This window comes from Cyprinus carpio, chromosome B7 (genome assembly GCF_018340385.1).
Source record: "Cyprinus carpio isolate SPL01 chromosome B7, ASM1834038v1, whole genome shotgun sequence".
Classification (NCBI taxonomy): domain Eukaryota; kingdom Metazoa; phylum Chordata; class Actinopteri; order Cypriniformes; family Cyprinidae; genus Cyprinus; species Cyprinus carpio.
Window position 1 is genome coordinate 4,223,472 of NC_056603.1, and position 20,436 is coordinate 4,243,907.

The following is a 20,436-nucleotide window of genomic DNA, read 5'->3' on the forward strand; positions in this document are numbered from 1 at the left end:
CCACTCACAGAATTTTTATTTTTTTTTACCAGTGATGACAGACACTTTCATTGGTCTAATGTTTCAACACTGACGCTGCTGCACTATAATAACTATTTTTAACTTGACACAACACGCCTGTCCAAGATGCCCAGCTGACGCATGTGTAAGTAATGACTCCTGTATATTAATTATGTAACTTAAGGTTATAATGTAGGACAGGGGTACTCAAACCGGGACCCCTCAATATTCAGAGGGAAAGAATGGTGTAAAAAGAAGTTAAAGAAGTTAACATTTGCCAAATTTCATAATGTTATGGTTTCATATTCAATCTTGAGATTGCAATTATCTTATTCTGTTGACAGCCCTATAGGTTTATAGAATAAATAAATAAACAAGGACAATAAATGTTTTTAATTGTTCATATCTCCTTCCCTGCAATTATACATGTACTAATGCACAAACGTATGTAACATTGTTCTGAAACACTATTTAAAGTGACAACACAGTTAACTTGATATTGAATTGCTCCTCATTTTTCCCCATAACACCCATAAAACTTTACAATATTACCTTATAATTGACCTTTATGTGAAAAAAAAAGAAAAAAAAAAGAGAGAAAAAAACAAAACAACATCATCATCTGTCTTTTGGGAATGGTGTGTATTTGAAATGGATCATATTTGGGGGTCCCAGGCACCAAAATCGCCCATTTAAGATATTATTTGACATGATAGCAAACAAATACAGTTAAAAACACATTCTGCTCCGGCCCACAGCTACAAAACTGAGTAACAAGTTGCACTACGTAACAAAAGTTCAACCCAGATTTGGGAATGTATTATTCTACTTTTAGGTTGACACGCCTTACAAACGCAACAGAGAAACATGTCACGACTGAACGCCTTTCATTCGCTAAACTACAAGGGTGTGATCATCTGACGAATTAATGAGGTCTAAGGGGAAGGCTTGGTTCACGAATATTAATTAGGCTATAAGACTGGCCGCTACAGGTACGTCACCATGACCTAAATAATATTCAGGAGCCATGAGTTTGTACTTTTGCTTCAGGTATTGAAATGTACATAAACTTTTATTGGCACATGCACAAGTGTGTTGAAAGCAAATCTCTTTTGAAGGTGTTGTATGTAAGTTTTTGACTCTACTAAAGAATAAAAATACCATGATATTTCACTGATTCTTGAGAAATGGAACAAAACAGTGCAAAATTAAAAAAATAAAAAAATAAAAAAATAATAAAAAAATAAAACCTTGTTCTTAGACTAATTAAACTACATTTATGTATCTTATATGTACTAAGCTACTGAGCAATGCTTTGATACAAGCTTTTCTTTGTATTTTCTTTCTTTTTTTTATCAAAATGTGCTTTTTACCTTGGACTGTGTAATATAATTTCAACTTTAACAGCAGTCAAGATGTTTTTAACATTTCAAAACACATCGTCATGTTAGCACACAGATTACACTTTCGCATGTGGCCAACAATTCCTCAACAGATATAAAATATTCTAATCAAATATAAGCAAAATATTCAACTGAGGTGACAGAACTGACGGAAATGACAAATACATCAAATACATTGAATCAATCGATTACTGTATTAAAACAAAAGCAACAAACAGTGAATGTTATTGTTTATAAAGCGTTTATTCAAGAGTCACATTTAAGTAAGTGAGGGTGTTGACAAATCTGGCACTTCTTTCACAAAAAAAAAAAAAAAAAAAAAAAAGAGTTCATGTAGTAACCTTTTATTTTTTTGATGCTAGATGCTAATAGAACCTCTTCAGGAGAATAAAATCATCTAAATATTTTAAATAATTTCCTCAGAAATTGGAAGATGGGGTTGACATATCATGATTGTGACACAGGAAAATATAAATATTAGGATTTAAAATGTTCTAAAACCATAAAACTGACCAGAGCCTGACACTGATGTACTCTGCAGAGTTCAGTTTTGAAAGCCAGTGTAAACAAACACATAAGAAGAGTATCCGGTAGAGAGAAGAGAGTGGATGCAGAGTTCCTGTTATCTTTGGTATTTGAGAACAGATTTATTCTCACAGTCACATGTTCTTAATATAAATTCTAAATTCTCCATTGAATTATGTGATCTGGAGTGTCTGTTTTCTTCCATGTGCGCGAGTGTTAAGAGTCAGAGTGCATTATCTCTCTAGATCAGGGTGTCAAACTCAATCACAGAAGGGGACAAAACTTTAAACATAGCGTAAGTCACGGGCCAAACAGATTTACATTTATTGAACAAACTAAAATGACTTTTTGTTTTAAACAGAGATCTGAATTTGAACAGCCAGAATCCTGTAAATCTTCTCAATAACACAAATTAAATAATAAAATAACACATTTTTTTAAATAAATTAAATTAAAAAATAATAAAATTACATTTTCTGTATGTGTTTTGTATGCAGCTCATGGTAATTTTATAACAATAAAGGATGTTTATGATAATAAGCAGTGTGGCATTATTTAACAGCCTACAAAAAGTGCATGTCTGCCTATCAAAGAATCAAAATCAACTACAGATCACAATCGGAAGTTATTACAAGCACTCGACGATGGTCTATAGTGGGGTTTAGGCAAAAACATTAATAGTCACACATTTTCAAATGTAGCTTGTTGCTAATTGTACTTATATTTATATTTTAAGATGTTTTCTTGTAAGCATTACAGATAGTTTGCATTTCTGGCATAGAACCAAACTTTATTTAGCTATATTTTTATTTTTATTTATTATTTACCTTTATTTAACCAGGAAGTCTCATTGAGATTAAAATCTCTTTTACAAGAGAGACCAGGCCAAGGTAGCAGTCATAAAGTAAGACACATTTTAAAATACAACAAATACACATTAAAACAATATTTAAACAGAATATCCTCTCAACAAAAACAATCACAAGCCTCAATTACCAATCTCTTTATGATAGCTTTAAATTCACCAATATTTAATGCTGTATATTGAGCAGTGGACAATGTTAAATCCATATATGAGAAACATCTGAGTAAGAATGCATTGCTGGTCGGCACCACCTAGTGTGCAGGTGTGAATTAGCAGAAGGCCATCAATTGTTTGTGTTCAGTGTGAAAGCAACATTCGTCCGTGATTCGCCTCGCGTTTTCACATCACGCTAAATGTGAAACGGCCTTTACATTTACATCAGGAGAGGATTTAATTTAATTTGATTTAATTTATTTATTTTGCCATATCCACATGAATATTTATTCATTTGATAACATCTTGTTGCGACGTCTTAGTAAACTAATAATTCGAATTTCCTTTAGGATTTCCAGTGTGGTTGGATGCATTGATTACACACATATTCACACCATCGCACCTTCCCAAAATGAAGCTATGGAATGGAAGGATGCCAGGTGGAAGGGTAGTGCAAGATATCTATGCTGTAACTACCACCACAGCTGTTAAATAAACACAAATTATTCACAGTTTATTTGGTCATCTTTATGTTTTACAAAAACAAAAGCAGCAAATTATTATTATTTCCCTGTTGGATTTTAATATTGGTATTGTGGCCATCTCCTCTTCATCTCTAAGTGATGCTGGTGCAGTTCTCCTCTCATTTTACGAGTCTCTGCCTTCTTGCTGTTGGCTTCTGAATAGAAGTCAAATGTTTTTCTTTAGCCTAATTAAGAAATGTAGCATGTTGGATTAGAGAACATTTAATTATGTGAAAAAGCATTAGACTGTGGGGAAAGCTGCTGCACATTAAAATATATATACACTGAATGATATTTATTGAATGTCAAATATTTGTAAAGTCATGTAACGTTAGCCTACACCCATTTCAGGCTTGAAGCTTTACCTGATTGAATTTTTTCAATTGTTTTTTTGTCTGCTGCCACAATTTTTTATTTTATTTATTTATTTTTGTCCATGGGATCCCATGAAAATGAATATTAGTTCAATAAATTACATTGATGCCAGTTTTCACCTCTGATAACATTGATTTAGAATTAAAGTTACAGAAAAGTATGCGGAAATCGTTTTGGCGGGAGCTGTTGCCATGGTGAATCGTAATTTCGGAGCTCCATTAATCATGGCTTTCCATAGTCGTGGTGCACGTGCTAAACTCAGAGTCAACCTACTCAGAGTGGATTGAACTAACTCTGTTCAGCTGTTCTAAAAACCGAAAACTCAAGAGTTTCCAATCTCAGGGTAAGTCAACTCAGAGTTCAAGTTTTAACTCAGAGTTTGCTGAACCTCCTTTCGGGAATACACCCCAGATTGTGACTGTCTTCTCTTTCAATTCTTTTCCAAAAGAAAAGCAAACAAACAAACAAATACTAACACAGAATGCTGCGGTCTTCAATGTTCTAAAACATTTAAAAGCAGCCATTCCATTCGCAGCCGTTCCGCTACAAAAAGGCTGTCTTCTTGCGTAAGAAAAGTACTAAAACATGAAACTAAACAAACAGCACGTTCAATGCCTGAGGTGAGAAGAAACCCAACCGCCCCATCTTTCACAAGTCCACCGACTCTTCTGCTTGAAAAAAGCACATGATCACTCAGCGTGTTGAACAGAATTGTGATTTTCAAAGAGAACTTGACCTCGTCCCTCACTGCTTAGAAAATTTGCATGGTTTATAGGGTTAAATGTATAGCGTTTGATCCGAGATGTTCTTTATTTACCCAGGAAGCAATTTTATTAAAATATCTCCATGAATGTAATCATCAATCAGTTGCTGTATTGCACAATATCATGTCAAAACATGAAATAACTTTCTTTTTGTGTAACAGTTTTAAGGTTGTAAATGTGCAAAACAAGAGCATATGACAAGTGTTACATAAAAAAAGCACTTCTTCCAAAACGTAAAATCTCCAAGGACATAAAAGTATTTTGTCTGTGGCTTCACTCTCACCATATGCAGAACAGGATTGTGAACAAAAACTGGAGTTTAACCGCAAACTGTGACCCCAGCGGTACAGTTGTACAATACAATGTGGAGTCATATCCTTACTTTGCAACGTGAATGAATTTGGAATCTTAATGTGCGAGACTTCTGATTCTTTAGCCACTATCGGTAAACTGCCTACAAGAATAATAAAGTGTAGGGTAGGCTAGAAGTATTCGCGATACAAACCAGCGTGTTTATGAATATGAATAACATCACAAGTTGTTTTGTACAGATAAAATAACTGGAAGAAAATGAAGCCACACACATTCAAGTTACAAATGTCTGCGAACAATGATACATAAAAAAATAGGCAGATTAATTTATAATTTAGAAGATAATTTAGAAGACTGTTCTCAGGTCGTACAGCAATCATGATTGGAACCACACGGTAAAACACGATGGGAACTGAGGTTCAAATTGAAAAACGTCATGCTTACATTTTTACAAGTCTCATATGTGGAGAAATCATGTAGATCATTGGAGATCTCATTACATGAGAACTTAATTCAATAGCTGAGTCCAGTTATGGTTCAGTTGTAAGATGCATTCACACTGACAGCCATTTGCATCAACACAGCATCTGGACTTCATCTAATCTCATTGAGAGTTGGAACTTGCTGAGAATCACCATTCCGTTTTATGCAAATGAGCAGCAAAGCATTGCAGAGACAGCCAATGGCAAGTGCAGACAGCTGGAACCAAAATCTTGACATTTACTAGATGTTTCCACTTGCGTCGAGCAGTTGTTCTCTGATGGAGTTGAGCTCCGCTAAACCTTCGTGAAGCTGTTTGGCCAGGCTCCTCACTTCAGCTGTCACCTCCTTCTTACAGCCCTTCTTCACCTCTTTCGAGTCTTTGGTGAAGTACTTGTCTATTCCTTTCTGCAGACTGGCTAACTTGGCCAGCGTGAGGCTAATGATTTCTTCCGCCTGATCTACCGGGTCATTAACTAAGCTAATGGTCTGTAGGGCCCGTCGTACCTCCCAGTCACCGGTGTAGTAGTTGTTCCGTCGCAGCAGCGGATGAGAGCGCAATCGACAAAGACCTTCAATGATGAATCGCAAACAGCGCTGCATTTCCACCAGCTGGGCCTCGTAGTCCATGATGATGAGTTCTATCTTCTTACGGTCCTGCATTCAAACAAGAGAGAGTTCAACATTTCAAATAACAGAAAAATAATTAAAGTATATTTAAAATAAAAAAATGTGTATTTTTATTATAACACATTACAGTAAGTTCCCATTAATTAATATTATTTAATGCATTAACTGTTAATGATCAATACACATTGCAGCTTAATCTTTGATAATGATATTAAAAAAAAAAATATATATATATATATATATATATATATATATAAACATGTTCATGTTATCTCAGGTCCATTAAATAATATTAAAGGGTCACTCCACAGCAAAATGAAAATGTTGTCATTAATCACTTACCCCCATGTTGTTCCAAACCCATAAAAACTTTGTTCGTCTTCGGAAGACAATTTAAGATATTTTGGATGAAAACAGGGAGGCTTGAGACTGTCTCATAGACTGCCAAATAAATAACAGTGTCAAGGTCCAGAGAAGTATGAAAAGCATCGTTAGAATACTCCGTCTGTCATCAGTGATTCAACCGTAACGTTATGAAGCGACGAAAATACTTTTTGTAAGCAAAGAAAACAAATATAACGACTTTATTCAACAATTCCTCTCCTCTGGGTCTCTCCAAATCAGCGTAGCACCATTTTGGCAATTATGAGCAGTACGCAGGTGGCGTACACTCTTCTTTATCAGCTGCACTACAAAGATACGTTTTTTTTTTTTTACGTGTATTTACGCTTTGGTTTTAAAGAAAACAGCGCATCAGTGCAGCGCAGTTGACACAGAAGAGCGTACGCCGCCTGCGTACTGCTCAGATTTGCCAAAATGGCGCTACGCTGATTTGGAGAGACACAGAGGAGAGGAATTGTTGAATAAAGTCATTATTTTTGTTTTCTTCGTGTACAAAAAGTATTCTCGTTGCTTCATAATGTTACGGTTGAATCACTGATGACAGATGGAGTATTCTGACGATGCTTTTCATACTTTCCTGGACCTTGACACTGTTATTTATTTGGCAGTCTATGGGACAGTCTCAAGCCTCCCTGTTTTCATCCAAAATATCTTAAACTGTGCTGTGAAGATGCACAAAGCTTTTACGGGTTTGGAACGACATGGGGGTAAGTGAATAATGACAAAATTTTCATTTTGGGATGGAGTATCCCTTTAAAAATATACAATGTTTGATTTAAATAATTTATTAGCTTAGAATTAACTTATAGCTATTAACTTATAGAAATGAATTTCTCTAGTAGTATTTTTCATTGTAAGTTATGTTAACTAATGCTAACAAATAGAAACCATGTAAAGTATTACAATTTACATAACATAATATTTACAGCGTTTACATTCACTCAACATTTAGTTCAAGCAGTAATGCATGGCACAAAGGTCATGGGTTCAATTCCCTGGTAATGCATGAACTAGTAAAGTGTATTTATTGGATATATATGTAAAATATATTTCTGTACTACGAAAATGCATATTGCATATTTTAAGTACAATTAAACAATAGTAATAATAATAATAATAATAACAATAATAATAATATAGCAAATCATTGACTGTTTGGGTCAAATGGGGTTTATTGCAGTTTTGCAATGCAATGTTTTTGAATATATATTTAAATAAATAAATAAACAAACAAACAAATAAATATATCAGGTATTCATGGTTTCTGCAGGTTTGAATTGAAGGCAAATTTAAAATAAATAAAAACACTCTTAATTCAAAGGGAAACACATTTTCATTCCTCTCTGATAGATATTTATTTTTGGTTTCAGCATGACCTCACTTATTTTCATTTATTTATTTATTTATTTATTAATTATTATTTTTACATTTCTCAGAAAACAGACTTCATATGTTCATCTCAAGTAATGTATTTTGATTTAAGGATGTTTAGGATGTTTAGATATTTTTATTGGGTAGCGTCAAAATTGCTGAGGAAGTTATTCATTTTTTGTGCAGTGTGTGCATCATTTAATGTCATAACTTTATGAATTCAAAACTTTCTGCACATATTAAGTCCCTTTAAGGCCTTAATTTGTGGAAGAGCAAATTAAGACTTTCTATGACCTCTTTAAAGGGATAGTTCACCCAAAAATCAAAATTATGTCATTAATGACTCACCCTCATGTCGTTCCAAACCCGTGAGACCTCCGTTCATCTTCGGAACACAGTATAAGATATTTTAGATTTAGTCCGAGAGCTTTCAGTCCCTCCATTGAGAATGTATGTACGGTATACTGTCCATGTCCAGAAAGGTAATAATAACATCTTCAAAGTAGTCCATGTGACATCAGAGGGTCCGTTAGAATTTTTTGAAGCATCGGAAATACATTTTGGTCCAAAAATATCAAAAACTACGACTTTATTCAGCATTGACTTCTCTCCCGGGTCTGTTACGAGCGCGTTCACAGCACTGCAGTTTAGTGATATCCGGTTCGCGAACTAATCACTCGATTTAACCGGATCTTCTTGAACCAGTTCACCAAATCGAACTGAATCGTTTGAAACGGTTCGCGTCAACAATAAGCATTAATCCACAAATGACTTAAGCTGTTAACTTTTTTAACATGGCTGACACTCCCTCTGAGTTCAAATAAACCAATATCCCGGAGTAATTCATTTACTCAAACAGTACACTGACTGAACCGAGCCAGATAACGAACGAAACATTGACTCGTTCTCGAGTCAAGAACCGTTTCTGTCGGACGCATCTGGTTCGAGAACCGAGGAGCTGATGATACTGCGCATGCGTGAAGCAGACTGACACACAGCGCGTCTGAACCGAACTGGTTCTTTTTGGTGATTGATTCTGAACTGATTCTGTGCTAATGTTATGAGCGCGGGTAAACCGAAGGCTTGAATCAAGGGCAATCATCGCCAATGAAGTCATTACGTCGCGCGCAAAAGAACTGGTGAACCATTTTCGGCAACCGGTTTATTGAATCAAACTGTCCGAAAGAACCGGTTCACGGAGAAGAACAGAACTTCCCATCGCTACCGGTGATCCGAAAACCGATGCAACCGGTTCTTGACATCGAGTGATTCGTTCGCGAACCGGATATCACTAAACTGCAGTGTTGTGAACGCGCTCATAACAAACCCGGGAGAGAAGTCAATGCTGAATAAAGTCGTAGTTTTTGATATTTTTGGACCAAAATGTATTTTCGATGCTTCAAAAAATTCTAACGGACCCTCTGATGTCACATGGACTACTCTGAAGATGTTTTTATTACCTTTCTGGAAGTGGACAGTATACCGTACATACATTCTCAATGGAGGAACAGAAAGCTCTCGGACTAAATCTAAAATATCTTATACTGTGTTCCGAAGATGAACGGAGGTCTCACGGGTTTGGAACGACATGAGGGTGAGTCATTAATGACATAATTTTGATTTTTGGGTGAACTATCCCTTTAAGACCCACATAAACCCTGATCCAAGTCAGCATAAGTAAGATGTCAGATAAGGCATATTTTTTTACCTTAAAATGTTGTGCGTACTTAACCAATAAGCGAGGTAAGCGGCCACTTAGGGCCCCACAGAATCAGGGGGCCCCATCTGATATTGGCAAAACATATTTGGCAAACGCTCCAGTGTGTATTTGTGTTCTGGAGTGTGTCAAATATTTGCTCACCACTCAAAATGCCAAGTTTTGTCAAGTGCTGAATTTTGCAAGCTTGCAAATCCTCTCATTATAACAACGTGTAGATACAATGTAAATTAGAGATTAATAAACAGCGTCACGAATTAATGGAATGTTGTGAGATCGTGACGAACTGAAGTGAATGACAGCTTTTAGTTGTTTACAAGCAGAGCGCTCTTTGTGGGCTTTCTAGGCTGTATAATACTGTCTCAGAACAGAGGTATTCACCTGAGTAAAGAAAGTATTGTGTTTCAAGTCATAGTTGTATTTGTCTTGATGTTACAAAATGACTCTCTTGTGTGCTTTCCCTAGCCCTTACGAAAAAGAAGTTTATTCAGTGTACTTCTTTTAAACTAAAAACAGGAAAGTGTACTTTCAGTCTACTTTTTGTGTACTTCTCAGAAATATACTAAAAATGACATTTAAGTATACTTGACTTATACTCATAAAAAGTCTAAATATTTCTGAGGTATACTTGTGCCCGGGGAATCCATGTTTTCATTGTTATATGGTAGTGGGCGCTATTACATATCTTTACAGAATATCCAAAACACAAACAAAGAAACAAAAAACAACAGATGCTTCCACATGCAATCTAACATGATCAGACATAAAACAGCATCAAAACTGTGTAACGTTATGGTATAAAATGTCAACCCATGAAGAGGTAATAATGACTGTCAAGCTTTGGGGTATTGAGCGACTCTATCTATGTTTTGATTATCATTATAAATCAAATTCATAGTCTTTTTTAATGTCTTTCTTTCTTTCTTTCTTTCTTGAAACTTTCCCACATTCAAGTGTTTATAAAAAAAGAATGCATAAAGCTAGAATAAAATGTCTTTGTTTACAAGCTGATACCCTTTTCTTTATTTTGATGTTTTGTATATTCAGATATTCATAACAAAATAAATACAAATTAATACCTAAATAGGGACATACTAAAAGTATGATGTAAAGTTCACTTAAAGAAAACTTATGAGTATACTTGGAGTATAAATCTACTAAACTAGTAGTTTACTGAGACTATACTTTAGAGTGTACTAAAAATGCTACAATTATTTAATTAGTAAACTATTAGTATACATATAAGTTCACTTTTAGTATAGTTGCAGTACAAACTACAAACATAGAGGTAAACTAGTTGTGTACTCAAAGTTTACTAAAACAAAGTTTACTGTTATACTTACAGTACAGTATACCTTTATATACTAGAAAGTGGGCCAATTTAGCCCAAGGAGTATTGAAATAGTACACTTATAAATATACTAACAGTACACTGATATTTGTATACTTACTACATAAAGTATACTTAAAAATACACTTGAACTTAACTTAAGTATACTTACTTAAAATAAACTTGAAGTATACTTGTTTTTTTGGTAAGGGAGGCTTGTCGGCGCGAACTCGTAGAAATACACACGTGCAATGACTGGAGATTTTCACTTACAAATAGATTAAATTTTAGATGTGTTTCTCAACAAACCCAACCATATGCCTAGGAACACTTGGAATACAGAACAAGTTGCATGGGATCATTTTATGACATTTGAGCACTTGCTAAAAGATTGAAGAAGTATAAAAGTGGCTTTAGAATAGCATCAGGTTGACTAATTAGTTGGGTGCATGTGCACTTCAGCGCTGGATATACGTACGTGCATGTTGTTGATGGTGTCTGAGATGGAGGCAGAAGCGGCCGTGATGCCGCCCGCTGTAGCGACGCCCAGTCCGATGGCCGAGATGATGATGGACGCTCCGAACGTGACGGGAACCAGCGCCAGCCCTGCGATGGCCGCGGCTCCTCCCACCGCGGTGGTCGTTCCTCCCGTGATGTTTGCGATTTTAGCGCGGTGGTGGAAGTTGATGAGGTCGTCGGCGATGCCATATAAGATCAGCACGTGCTGGTAGAGCAGCTCGGCGCGCTCCATGAAGAGCTTCAGATACACGCGGAGAGCGCGGTGGACCTTATCAGCTTCCGCTTTAAACGATCTGACAGGAGACAAGAGAATGGCTTAATGAAGACTGAGTGTTTGGCTTCTGTGTGATGGAGTCAAGACCAGTCTGGAGGACCAGATCATCAGATGGTTTATCAATGCTGGAGGGATTGATTTTATGGTGGAAAGTGTCTCTACACTGCATTATCTGATTATCTTAACTGATTATCTTACTTTGTGTTTTTGTCTTTTTTTACAGTACAAATCTAAACAAAATCAAGATTCTGTAGCATTTTTTTAAGCATAAACTCACTTTATTCTGGTCAACACCTGTGGGCAAAATTGGCTGCTCTTGTACAAAGAGAAGAAAAAAAAATTGAATTATTCATGAAAAATAAAAATAAAAAAAATCAGAAAAAAAGAGATTTATTTTATTTTTGTACTCAGCTGGTAGATATTTGTTCTCATTATGAACATAAAATCAATTTCTCAGAAAACAATACTTCTTATCTTTTAATGTATTTTGTACATTTTACATTTTTAAATCAATATACATTTACTTGAGAAGTAAACTGACTGTTTTCTAAAGGAAAAATAATTCTAAATAAACTTTTTACTTAAAACAAAATAAAAAAAACCTTGTTTTGCCTTCAAATTAAATACATTTTTCTTTGTAAAGTAAAAATTCAATGAATATATATATATATATATTATTATTATTCTTTTTTCCCAGAAAACAAAACTTAATATTTGAAGTGTTTTCTTTTTCCTTCAGTAAATGTATCTTGACGCAAAAATGTTTAGATATTTAAATTAAAAAAAAAAAAAAACACACCAAAATACTAATACTTTTTTTTGTTTGTCTGCTTGTTTGTTTTTAACAGTGTAGGGACACTTTCCACCATTCAATCAATCAATCAATCCATCAATCATTGATAAAACGGAAAACAAGACAAAAATACAGTGAAAGGACAATATTTTTTTCTGCATGGTCACTGATGAAGTCTTACATGGTCTCTTCTTCTTTAGAGCTTATCGTCGCATTAGGAGGTATTTCATCCCAAGCTGAAAACACAAAGATTGAATGTTAAGCGAGTCAGATCTGATGTTTGTGTGTGTGGTGAATTAGTGGATGATTTAATGAACTCACACACGACTGTATTCCACCACTCCATCAGACTGTCAGTGTCCTGCCAGTAAAACACACATTTATGACAACAGACTCAGCATCACAAATACATACTGCAGCATAAACAGAATCTACAGACATAATGAATAGAATCAAGTAAACATGATGAGAAAGGATGATTATGTTTGGTCTGACTGACCCCTTCATCATCCTCTTCCTCCTGCTGCTGCTCTTCCTCCTGCACTCTCAGGCGTCTCATGTCCATCTGAGCCGACATCCACTCAGCCACAGAGAGAAAAGAAGAGAAAAGACTAGCAATTTAATACATTTTATTAACAATAATCATATCCAGAATATCTTGCCCAAATATCTAGATCAAATTTCATAAATGTTACATACATGTAATCAAATATGTCTAGAAATATAGAATTTTATTCAGCAATGATGCATTAAACTGATCAAAAGTGACAGTAAATAAATGTATAAAGTTCCAAAAGATTTCTATTTCAAATAAATGCTGTTCTTTCCAACTTTCTATGCAGCTGTGAATCCTGAAAAATAAAATATATCATGCTTTCCACAAAAATATTGGGCTGCATGATAATAACATTGATAATAATCAGAAATGTTTCTTGAGCAGCAAATCATCATATTAGAATGATTTCTGAAGATCATGTGACACTGAAGACTGGAGTAATGATGCTGAAAATACAGCTGCGCATCACAGAAATAAATTACAGTTTAACAGATATTCACATTCAAAACAGTTATTTTAAATTGAAATATTATTTCTTATTTTTCTCTCTTTTTTTGGTCAAATAAATGCAGCCTTGGTGAACAGAGGACACTTCTTTCAAATATGTGAATGGTAATGTACTGTATGTACCTTAGCAGCTTCAGACAGGCCAAAGTCTCCAGACGTGGCGCCTGGAGGATCCAGAAACTCTTCAGGAAACTCCTCCATGTCTTTAGTCTAAAAAAAGGCATATTTATATGAGATGATGACATTGTGGATGATTTGATTGTCGATTAAGATGAACACACACTTACCTTTGACCCTCTGCGATGTGTGTCAGTCTCTTTTGGTTTCTGTGGTTTATCATCCTGCACCAGAGGAACCTTCAGCGTTATTCGTGTTTGTGTGAACAACAGCAAAAGCATGAAAATGAAATGATAAAGTTACCGGTGTGTATTCCTCCCAGCCTGCGTCCTCCGCCAGCTCCACGTCTCCTGCCTTGAACAGTTCTGCTCCCTTCTGAGGGAACTCGTCATCTTCAAAGCTCTGGAGACATCAGTAACAATATCATCAAAATCCTGACGTTTAAACGGTGAGTTCTGAAGAAAGAGTCTCGATGGCTCACCTTTGAGTCTCGATGGGACAGCGGTGGCACTTTAAGAAGAGGAGGCTTCTTCATCTGCAACATTTTTAGAAATTTAGTTGGGAAAATAATCGGAAATGGACTACAATCAAAAGAAATCGGCTGCAGAAAATAATTCTGACTTGTCACTCATTTAGAAAGAAAGAAAAACCTCATACAGTATCACACTAATAAAACATGAGATAGATGTACATACAATCTGCACTAAACCCAGAACATTCCTTTAAAATGAGATATATTTGAAAAATGAAGTTAATGACAGCTTTGTTCACCTCTGAGATGTCACGGTCTTTGATCTGCTTGATCTCAGGGTCTTCAGTACTCTAGAAAACACAAACAGTGATTTCTGTCAACTTTGTGCTTCCTTCAGTTGCCCTTTTATGTAAGAAATGGTTTATGGTGGACTACAACTAAAATCTTAATAATAATAATAATAATAATTACTTGAAATAAAATAAATGTTAAATAAAATAAAATAAAATAAAATAAAATTTCAGCAAGGAAATATGTATCATTTTCATTTAATTTAACTTAAAGAACTAAAATAATTTAAACTGAAATTTAAACGAATAAAAAAAGATATAGATTTATAATATCATATTATATATATATATATATATATATATATATATATATATATATATATATATATATATATATATATATATATATATATATATATAATATATATAATTAATATTTAATTTTATATTAAAACAACTAATAAAATACATCAACATTACTAACATTAACTGAAATGAAAATGAAAATGGAGGATATAAAAATTATTTCAAAATATATTAAACTATCTATTAAAAAAAAACTGAAAATGACAAAAACACAAAAAAATCACTAAAACGTGAACTAAAATTAAACTGAAAATTGAAGATATAAAATAAAAATGAATTCGAAATATTAGTATAAACTATAAAATAAAAACAAAAACTAATAAAATGACAAAAAAATACAAAAACTTTAAAATTTAAAAAAGACATGGAAGAATAACTAAAAGAATGTCTTTCTCCCGGCTCTGAGTTTGACGGTTTACCTTTGAATGTCTGCGATGAATGCGAGGGACTTTAAACTTCAGTGATTTCTTCTGCACAAACAGTGAAGAAACAAAATTAAAATGCAATTAAAATCATCACAGCGATCATAAAAGCTTTCTGAAAGCTCACCGGTCGACAGTCTGGCATCTCCGGATGTTTCTCATAGCCGTCTGACGCTGTGAAGAGATCCGAGGCTTTATGGAGATCCGTCTCCAGATCAGACGCCTGAAAAAAATACATAAACACCCTTAGAATGAGCAGAATTGATGGCTTTCTGAATCTTGTTTTTGTGGCATGTTTAATGATTAGTGCTGTTTCTTACCTTTGAATCCCATGAAGGAGGACTCATAAAGCCATTCGAATATGAACTCTAGAAGAGACACAAGTCATATAAGCAATAATCTCACCAGAAGTGTGCAGAATATGAGATTGTGTGAGAATAACGAGGCTGAACCTGAACGTCGTTGGGTGAATGACTCCGTCCTGCTCCAGTTTTCAGTGTTGTTTCTTCCTGAAAACAGATATATTAGAGGATCTCAGTGAACAGACACAGAAATCAAACTCTCACGTAGATGTCTTCTCTACCTTCAGCTCGTGAGCTTTGTAACCAAACGTTCCCTTCAGATCATCAAACCCGTCCTCATCCTAAAAGCACAGTTAATTTTAAACATACAGACACAAAGCAGAGGATTCGATGTATATCCACACGACTCGGACGAACCTTCAGATCTGGATGAGGAGTGAATCCACAAGCTCCCTTCAGCTCAGAGTCATCACTCTCCTGAAACACAGACGCGATGCAGATCTACTGTAAATACACACTGCTGCACACTATACTAATATGTGACGAACAGCAACGTCTGCCTAAATAAACACGAAACAGAATCCCTGAATCCCTAAAAACTCAAAGAGATCTGGTTCGTCAATGATGCTGGACATCTTCTTCACTTAAAACATGCATAAAAAAATAAAATAAAAAAATTAAATTAAATAAATTTAAATTACATAAAAATAATAGTAAAAACAAACATGTATCTACAACATCCTTGAATGCACAGTTCAGAATCTTTGCACTTCTTTGCCGAAATGTAATGATATTTTTGTTTGTTTTTAAAGATTGCATTCATAGTTTGACAATATACAGTATTTTTAACTATTAAAATAAATAAACAAATAAATAAAACAAATATATATATATTTTTCTAAATATAAATAAAATAAATAAAATTTAATTTAAACTATTAATAAAATAAAAATATTTCAATTATTGCAAAATAACTATGAAGAGGATTAGGGTCAAACAATAATAATAAAAAAAAAATATATATATATATATATATATATATATATATATATATATATATATATATATATATATATATATATAATTCTCAAAATTAAAGTCATTGAATTTCGAGAAAAAACTTTCAAAATTTCAAGAATAAAGTCGTTATGTTTCGAGAAAAAAAAAAAAATCTAACATTTTGAGGAAAAAAAGTCGAAATAAAATGTTGAGAATAAACTTATTCTCAAAATTTAACGACTTTAATCTCAAGATGTTTTTTTTTTTTTTTATTATTATTATTATTATATTGCTTGACCCTAATCCTCTTCCGTAAATAACAGTGCCACATTTTACACTTAAAAAAAAAAAAAAGTATCCAGTAAATAGTAAACAATTATATTATGTTTTGAAAATCATTCTACCTTAAGATGTCGTGTTTCCTCCTTTGTTTCATGATTAGCTTTGTCAACCTATTAGCAAATATACAACAACAAGAAAAAACAAAAAAACAATCATATGCACAATTCATAATACTAACACACAAAGTGTTTGAACAGAGAGAAAGAAAGCATCAGGACTCACCCTGGATAAACCGATAACAAACCCTCTGTGAGGAACAAACTTAACTCGCACTTTCTTTTTCGGTTTCTGCTAAAAATATTACAATAATACCAACAGTGAGTAAAATAATGCATTAATGTAAAAATGGAAAACAACACAGAAAGATCTCTACCTGTCCGTCAGTCTCCTCTGTGTTTCTCTCTTCATCATCCAGATGTGTGTCGATGTCTGGCATCTACAGCAGAAGATGATAGGTGTTACTTTGAAGACATCAGCGTTGTGGAAAAAGCTTTTTTATTCTACATACTGTAGGTACAGTAAAGTCATCTATCATGAGAGTGATTCAATTCAGTTCAGAAACTACTTTGATTCACTGATGCAGTGTTTTGAAGCTGCTGAATCGTCACACATTGAGGCCATCTGCTGGACACAGACCTGCACTGACAATGACAATACCAATCCACAATATCTCTTTCTATGCATTTCTGCTGAATTGTTATTATAAAGTATTCTTTTTGTTGCTTGTTTGTATATATATATATTTGACCCTCTATTTTTTGACTCTCTATTCTAATTCTATTTTATCTATTTGTTGCCTTGACCCTCTAAGTCAAGCACTCTCTATTCATTTTCTAACTGCTTGTTTTCTTTAAAAAAATAAGTGTCTGCTAAATGATTAAGTGTGTGTGTGTGTGTGTGTGTGTGTGTGTGTGTGTGTGTGTGTGTGTGTGTGTGTGTGTGTGTGTTTGTTTATTCACTAAAATTAGTGTGTTCACTAAATTAAACTTCATGAGTTTGATAAAACTTTAGAAACATGGACTTTACTACTCTATGCTGCTTTGGGAAAAGATGTACAATAAGAAAGAGTTACATGATTTCATTGGTTTTCATTTCTATACAACAGATTCATCTCTTGTAGATTTAATTTAATTGCATTTTTTTTATTCTATATTATTTTGATTCCAGATTCATCTGCTGTAGACACAACTGAATTGAATTGCACTGAATTACAGACTTTCTATAATGTGAAAGCTCCCAGCGTGTTTCTTTGATGGGTTTGGAAGGAATGCTTTGACTCCTGGCTGTCAGGCTGAGATCACATGAGCAGATTACTCTTATCAGACACACTCTCTGAATGCAGAAGTGAGTGTGTGTGTGTGTGTGTGTGTGTGTGTGTGTGTGTGTGTGTGTGTGTGTGTGTGTGAGAGAGAGAGATCTCTGTCAGTCAGAGAAACAAACAAAACCAAAAAACTGCTTCACCTGATGACTGACTTGGACTGAAGCGCCAACATCCACATCTCCTTCCAAAAAGGGATCTTTGGAGAAGGACTGCAAATAACACACACACACACAACACACACCACACACACACACACACACACACACACACACACACACACACACACACACACACACACACACACACACACACACACACACAGTTTCAAATAATGACACATTTTAAGACTCAAATTCAAATAAGCTTGAAAAAAATCTAGTCGCTTTATTTTATGTTCTTTCTGTCCTTCATGTTTCTATCTTTTCTGGTTTGTCTTCACTATGCGTGGCAAAAAATATCTGCAAAAGGCCAGTGAAAATACCTTTGCCGCCATCAGAGGAGGACCACTCATCGATTTTAGAGCAACTGCAGACATATCCTGAAGAAATCAGCAGAAAATGACATACTGCTATTATAGTTTTTATTCATTTTTTTTTATCTTGTCTTCATTTTAATTTTAAAGTATTAGAAATTTTGTTGCATGTTTTTGTCATTTTAATTCATTAAAAAAAAAAAAAAATATAAATAAAAATAAAAACACACATTTATGTAGTTATTCGTTTTTACTTTAGTATTAGTTATTTCAGTACTTCCAGTGAAAGTAAAGAAGAAATTTTGCCTTTGCAACTGGCTGAAATAAAATCATTTTGATATGTTTTCTTTTATAGTTTCATTATTTTTGAACATTTATAAACAGTTAAAATTTATTTGATTTAAATTAACAACATTTTTTTTTTTTTTTTTGATTTTAATTTTAGTAAAAAAAATAAAAACTAAATAAATAAATAAAAAAACACAATAGATAATGCCAGAGCAAAGATGAAAATAAGAGTTATGCAGATTAAAACTTAATTGAATTATTCTGTGTAATTTAATTCCTGGATGTTTTAAGAATAGGTCCAGGCTTTCAGTCTAGAGCACACATTATATTTCTCATAAAAATGCATACACAGAATAAATCACCTTTGATGGTCGCCGTGGCACGGGAGGCTTGAATTTCTGCAGCTGCTTCTGTAAAAATAAATCAATCAAAATACAAAACCCATGTCAACCACAAAGAGAACTATTGTGTGTTTGTACCGGTTTGCAGTCCACATCTTCTTGCTTTCTTCTCTCCCAAAGCCACGAGATCCGCGTGTTTCGATGAGGACGGTAAATCATCCTAATATGAGAATTAAACGAGTTCAATTGTTGCTCATCTCTAACATCAATAAACTGATTACTGAAGTACAGTCGCCCTAAACAAACCTTATAGTCTGGAGTGACTTTAGCTGAAGCTTCAGCAGATTTCACCTGAAGATGTGAATGAACATCAATCATCAATTAAGCTGTAATACGTTAACAACATAATGTGACACACATTATAAAATCATTATCTCATCAGCCATATAGTGTAATACAATTCAACGAGAACAAGTCTCCTGTGTGTAGTATTAACGATCATTTATCTGGACGCATCACTAAAAGTGTTCAATGAAAATATAAAGTGCTTCTTATTATAATGATTTAAAAATTATGCTCCAAAATTGGAAAATGAGCTGCCTTTTGTCTTAGGGTTAAACAAACAGTTCTGGGAAACATCAAAATATAATTTGGACTATATGAAACTAAAGTTAAATAATAAAATAAGATAGGTCTTCACAGGATCAAATCTAAAATTAAATTAAATTAAATTATATTGATATTTATTCGATACAAATTTCTACAATATATATTTATAAATTATTTAACTTTTATATAATACACTTATTTCTTTATTAAAACCATTTATAAATGATTTAAAAATCAAACATTTATTGCACATAATTAATTTTTTAAAAGTATTGAAATGATTTTATTATTTGAAAAGTAAAAAAAAAAATATATATTATAACTATTAACTAAAAACAAAACTACTATATTATTTTATTGTGTTTTTAAGGTTTTTCTTAATAATATATTATTATTATTATTTTTATTTTTTTGAAATACAATGAAGATACAAACTTTTTGTGGCTGTAAAGGTAACGTTTTACCTTAGAGCCTCTGCGGTGTGTAATAAACTTGGGTTTTGACTTCTTCTGTTGAGAGAGAAAAAACAAATATGAAACACATGAATCTGAAATCACTGAAACAATCAGGATTCAGGAATATAAAGAGCTTCATA

At 33.7% G+C, this 20,436-nt stretch overlaps 1 protein-coding gene across 5 annotated transcripts; it reads right to left on the reverse strand.

The window, feature by feature from the left end:
- Window positions 1–4,094: 4,094 nt before the first annotated feature.
- Window positions 4,095–20,399, reverse strand: LOC109056328. Of its 5 annotated transcripts, none has more exons than XM_042726956.1 (25): window positions 20,306–20,399; window positions 19,539–19,583; window positions 19,371–19,452; window positions 19,254–19,298; window positions 18,613–18,669; window positions 18,272–18,340; window positions 17,184–17,246; window positions 17,033–17,101; window positions 16,873–16,920; window positions 15,887–15,946; window positions 15,751–15,810; window positions 15,620–15,676; window positions 15,488–15,535; window positions 15,295–15,390; window positions 15,165–15,215; window positions 14,389–14,439; window positions 14,099–14,152; window positions 13,921–14,019; window positions 13,788–13,841; window positions 13,624–13,710; window positions 12,937–13,023; window positions 12,759–12,798; window positions 12,619–12,673; window positions 11,330–11,663; window positions 4,095–6,058 (listed from the first exon to the last, which is right to left on the reverse strand). In XM_042726956.1, the coding sequence occupies exons 3-25, from the start codon at window positions 19,449–19,451 to the stop codon at window positions 5,645–5,647; spliced, it is 2,079 nt and encodes a 692-aa protein (XP_042582890.1). In that variant the 5' UTR covers window position 19,452; window positions 19,539–19,583; window positions 20,306–20,399; the 3' UTR covers window positions 4,095–5,644. The 5 variants fall into 5 exon arrangements, with proteins under 5 accessions (XP_042582890.1, XP_042582891.1, XP_042582889.1 ...); XM_042726957.1 differs by having other exon boundaries at window positions 17,033–17,098; window positions 19,254–19,301; XM_042726955.1 differs by having other exon boundaries at window positions 19,254–19,301.
- Window positions 20,400–20,436: the final 37 nt, after the last annotated feature.